Source organism: Fulmarus glacialis, unplaced genomic scaffold (assembly GCF_000690835.1).
Source record: "Fulmarus glacialis isolate BGI_N327 unplaced genomic scaffold, ASM69083v1 scaffold41792, whole genome shotgun sequence".
Taxonomy (NCBI): Eukaryota; Metazoa; Chordata; class Aves; order Procellariiformes; family Procellariidae; genus Fulmarus; species Fulmarus glacialis.
The window spans coordinates 5,302-10,488 of record NW_009197944.1 but is presented as its reverse complement, the minus strand read 5'-3'; the positions used below and the strand labels follow the sequence as shown (position 1 = coordinate 10,488).

At 44.7% G+C, this 5,187-nt stretch overlaps 1 protein-coding gene across 1 annotated transcript; it reads left to right on the top strand.

The window, feature by feature from the left end:
• Positions 1-3,458: 3,458 nt before the first annotated feature.
• SLC35G4 (solute carrier family 35, member G4) lies at positions 3,459-4,854 on the top strand. The gene has a single exon (XM_009572735.1). It carries the CDS (start codon positions 3,619-3,621, stop codon positions 4,852-4,854), a length of 1,236 nt encoding a protein of 411 aa, XP_009571030.1. The 5' UTR covers positions 3,459-3,618.
• Positions 4,855-5,187: the final 333 nt, after the last annotated feature.

The following is a 5,187-nucleotide window of genomic DNA, read 5'->3' as shown; positions in this document are numbered from 1 at the left end:
TGTGCTGATACCAGTTTATTTTAAATTTGTGTCTGGGAAAAACATAATGGATTTGGGATATGCACTAATCACAGTCTCCATTGAAATTCTTGCTGGTGAAGAAAAGCGAGGTCACCAAAGAGTACAAATAAATGTACGGTGTGAGAGTTGGCGTAACATTTGTCATATACTCAGTATTTAGTAGAGAAAATTAAATTTTGTTTTAAATGTTCCTGTTCTTTTTTGTTCTTTGTTACTTCTCATCTCCTGCCTTTCTCATTTCTCATGTGTTTGCCCTTCCACTTTCCAGACCTTCCAACTGTTGGCATTCTTAGTGCTGAAGAATACTGGAGGGAATACGGTGTCTGTATAGGACAGCCATTTTGAGCTACATGCTCATGATCTATTGTTTTCCTCCAGAGAGATCTCTGAATGCATTACACAGGTCCAGTACTAAATTTGCAACTGTATTTTGTCTGTTTTGTATACCCTTTTCTATATTTGGTGGAAAAAAATGTAATCTAAACTCAGAAAGCAAGAAAGTTACCATTGTATGCTAATGGTAAAAAATTAGTTGTTTTGGTTTTGTTTTCATGAACCAATAGTTGCAGCATGTACTCAGCTGTTTCTTAATGAAATGACGGAGTTTATACAGACTAGATCCGCTGTCACTCTAATAGTAATGCCTGTTGTGCACCTTTTGTCTTCTTTTCCTCCCACTTATTTTATTCCCAATCCATATATTGCGCCTTAAATCAAGAAGATCTTAATTTTTTTTAAGATGTGGGGACAGCAAGGCAGAATTGTGAATTTATAACACAATGAAAATGTTAGGTAAGAAAAGCTGTGCTTGTGAAAATCACTGCCTTCCTGGACTCATTCAGTGCATTTTGTATTTGCATATAAAAAGAATCTGAAATTAACAACCTATCTGAGGAACAAGGGCAAGTAGCAGGTGAGACCGGGGTAGATTTCTGGTAGGGTGTTTTGAAGTGTTTGATGGGTTGTTTGAACTGCCCACTAGTGCAGCTGATACCCAGCTCTTACCCTCTTTATTTACTCTCCTTGGTATTTCAGCTGTTTCTTCTCACGTTTCTTGCAGTATTTAAACCGTACGTTAATGGGCACTGTGGAGGAGTACTCCACCATTTAGCGGCATACTGGGTACGCTTTGTTTTTTCAGCTGAGCTCTGCTGAAAATGGGTTGGCAGCAGAAACATGAAGAGGAGTGCTAGCATAGACGAGGGTGTTTCTTGTCCTCAGACCCTCTGACATCTACCGATCTCTGCTTCAGAGAGGTATCTCAGGGCTGGGAGCATAGTCTTCCAGAGCAAGAGTAGGGTGGTGCCCCAGGATGCCCTCCTTACTTGTGCAGGTCCAAACTGGTGCTGCTGCCTTCACCCAGAGCTGGGACTCGGTGCCTGCGCCTCTCCCCGCTCCCGTTCATCGGGATCCCTACCAGGGATTCACTCTGCCTGCAAGGAGTAGGCTACAGCTTAGCTTGGGTGTGGCAGGGGGTTCAATAAACGCTCAGCCTGTGAGGAAAAAGGAAGAATGGCCCATTCTTATGTAAATTATTTTTTCCAAGAGAAACAGGCAGTGCTTGGCTGTCACAGATTACGGATGGAGAAAACACAAAGGCTGAACCTGGCCATGATATTTTTAAGTATTTCTGTGAAGAACTGTTGCACCCACTTTTACATTGCCTGTTGATCTGTGGTCTCCCTCGACAAACCACCGTCGTGCTGTTCAGCCCGATTGTCCACCTGGCTGTGGTCTTGCACCTTCAGGACCCACCTGCTCTGGTGCTTCGGTACTCCCTGCGGACAAGGACTGCGGGGTTGTCCATACCCATCCCCTGCTGACACCACAGAGGCCAAACTGCTGCTGCCTGCAGGGCTGGGCTCGGCCTCTGGGGATGGATGACTGGATCGGGAGGATGGGTCCTCCTGGGCATCCTTTCGTCCGCAGCGCTGGTGAGGCAGGACAGCAGGCATGGGAAGGTGAATTTTCTTGTTATTAAGCTGTAGGAACCTTATGCTCACAAAACCACCACTTGTTCTTTGGATAGTTCCATCAATAATTCTGAGAGATGGCTGAGGAGTGGTTTTGGCAAGTTGACACTGATTGCCTTCTCTCCATCTAAGTTTTTTGGGTTTTGTGGTGGTGATTTTTTCATAATGATGCACCAGGGTTGCCAGTTCCCAAGGAGCATGGCCTCAAAAGCATGCTAGTGCTTTTCAAATTTTCAGCTTTCAAAAACAAGCAGAATTTTTCATGCCTCCCTTGGGTATTCCTTTCTGTGCTGAGATGATTGTAACCTTTCCTATTTGATACCTGAGAGCATCTACTGTTTCTGTTTAGACACCCTGACAAAGATGTAAATGACGAAGAGGTGTTTTCCTTTTCTGGCGTGGGATTAAATCTCTCAGTTGCAGGTAAGGTCTGCGTGGGTTTATTTGCTGGGGCAAATAGAAGGCAGGAAAGGTTGCATTTCTCCTGCTGCCACTTCATTTGAAAGGGCTCTTTGCGCAGATGGTGGAGGGCGCTGCGGAAACAAAGTAATCTCATTGACATCCCCGTGCCTGTATTAAACTGCCCCGGTGCTGTCACACTGGCCTTGGGGACAGCGATGGAACGCTCAGCGGAGAGCTGGAGGGAATTAAGGGCACAGGTGGGCTCCCTGTGAGCAGGCTGCACGCACCTGTGACAGCGGAGTTTGTGCTGGTGAAGGGCTTGCTTGCTTGTTTTGGGAGGCTGATGCCGCCGTTGTGACACAGGCAGCGCCACACGTGTTGCTGCGTGTGTCACGGTGGTGTGCACAAATCGGGGGCTCTGAGGGGAGAGCTCGCGCCGCTTGGGTAGTGTGAAATGGACGTTCAGTAGGAGACAGAAGGGTGGTGGTTTTGTTGCTGTGGTTTTTAAATGTCTGCCACGGGAAGGTCTGGCTAGTAGTTTGGATCAGCCCCTCTAAATTTTCTCCATAAAAAAAAAAAAAAAATCGTATTTGAAGAACAAATCTGTTGCAAAATCAATCACTGGAAATAAAAGGATGTGAAAAGAAGAAAGAATTTTTAACACTGTCAAAGTATTGTTCTAAAATGTGTTTATTCATATGCTAACTTGCTGAATTGCTCAGGGATACTCCCTATTTCCCTGCGTTGCTCTCTGTCAGTTTAGAAGCAAGGCGATCATCTCCTCCAGCCAAATTTCTTCCATAATCTTGTGACATTAGCGAGCAATTAACAATAAGTATAATTCATAATTACAGGGTATTTACTGTCCAAAAAGCTTAGCAAGAGAACTTCCTCATTAGAATAAGAATATACTAGAATGCATTATACGTACTATGCATAATGAGAATATATATAATTTTCAAAAACTAGTGACTAAAATGAAGTTCCACGGTTGGCTTTCAAGGAGATCCAAATGGCCTGACTATCAAAGGTATTTAGCAGTAACTCACCGGAAAATTAAAGCAAAACCAAGAACAATCTACTGGTACTTGCACTCGCTTGATAAAAATAGCTTGTAAACACTAGCAGCATTTCCATACTAATGAATCTCTCGCTATTCTTTAAATAAAAATAACAGTGCTTCTCCATTCTTTTCTTAAGAGCAGGACATTTCTCTGAGGAAATGGATACGTCTTCCCAAAAATACCCAGTCAAAAAGCGAGTGAAAATTCATCCCAACACAGTAACAGTGAAATATACTTCTCATTATCCCCAGCCAGGAGAAGAGGGATATGAGGATGTTAATGAAGATACTGGAGTATTTATGGAGGATAATCCTAAGAAAAGACTACTGAATGATGGGAAAAAGAGAGAAAGAACCTTCTTTGGTACAATAGACACCAAGCTTCAGCCAGCACAACTGCCAAAACCCGATGAGATCGGACAATCCCAGCATTTTCCTGAAGGAAATATACTGCAGTCGAGGAAAACGTGGGTAGTCCTTTTTGGATCTGCCGTGGCTCACGGATGTGTGGCTCTAATTACAAGATTAATTTCTGATCGTTCCAAAGTGCCATCCCTAGAGTTAATTTTCATCCGTTCAGTCTTACAGGTGCTGTCCATTACTGTTGTGTGTTATTACCATGAGCCTCCCTTTGGCCCCAAAGGGTACAGACTCCGGCTCTTCTTCTATGGGGTCTGCAATGTTATCTCTATTACCTGTGCTTACACCTCCTTCTCTATAGTTCCCCCCAGCAACGGGACCATTATGTGGAGGGCTACCACGACAGTGTTCAGTGCCATTTTGGCTTTTTTACTCATAGATGAAGGAATGGCTTACATAGACATAATTACTGTGGTTGGCAGCGTGTTTGGCGTTTGTCTGGTCATGATCCCCAACATCATTAAGGAGGAGAACTCTTTGCTGAGCACCTGGAAGGAAGCTTTTGGCTATACCATGACTGTTATGGCAGGTTTGACCACTGCTCTCTCCATGATCGTGTATAGGTCAATCAAAGATAACATCAGCATGTGGACGGCACTGTTCACCTTTAGTTGGACGGGAATGGTGTGGGGAGCGTCCACCATGTTCTTACTTCAAGAGCCGATCGTCCCACTGGATGGAGAAACCTGGAGCTATCTCCTTGCCATCTGCCTGTGCTCCACAGCAGCCTTCCTGGGGGTCTACTATGCCCTAAGCAAGTTCCACCCTGCTTTGGTCAGCACCGTACAGCACCTGGAGATAGTCATCGCCATGGTCCTGCAGCTTGTCGTGTTGCGGATCTTCCCAGGTGCTTATGACCTTGTCGGGGGAGCAGTTATTTTGGTTAGTGTTTTTTTCCTTGCGTGTTATAAACTGTCCTGGAATAATTTAGGAAGACAAGATTATCAGGAGATTGTGGATTCTTCCATTAAATGAATTGCGGTTTTGCCATCCGATTCTGGCTATGTGACCACGTGAAAGTAACGTATTTCAACTCTGTGGTGTTCTAGCCTAGTGGTCAGGTCCTCTCTCTGCTGTTTAAATTCACAGCCGATGTAGCAATGTTGGTATTTCCAGACTTCCATGACAGGTGAATTTGTTCTAGTGCGTACAACCGCTGACATTTTGTCATACGAGAACAGGCTATTTGTCTCCAGCACGTAGGGTGCGTGAGCGGAAGCACAGGCTGGCCCACAGAAGTGCAGGCCAAGTCACCGGCATGTTCTTCCTCACCTTCCCTGGATAAGGCAATACGGAGACAGAGGGATT

Excerpts from the sequence above, each read along its gene's own strand:
- SLC35G4 (XM_009572735.1), top strand. The coding sequence starts at position 3,619 with ATGGATACGTCTTCCCAAAAATACCCAGTCAAAAAGCGAGTGAAAATT.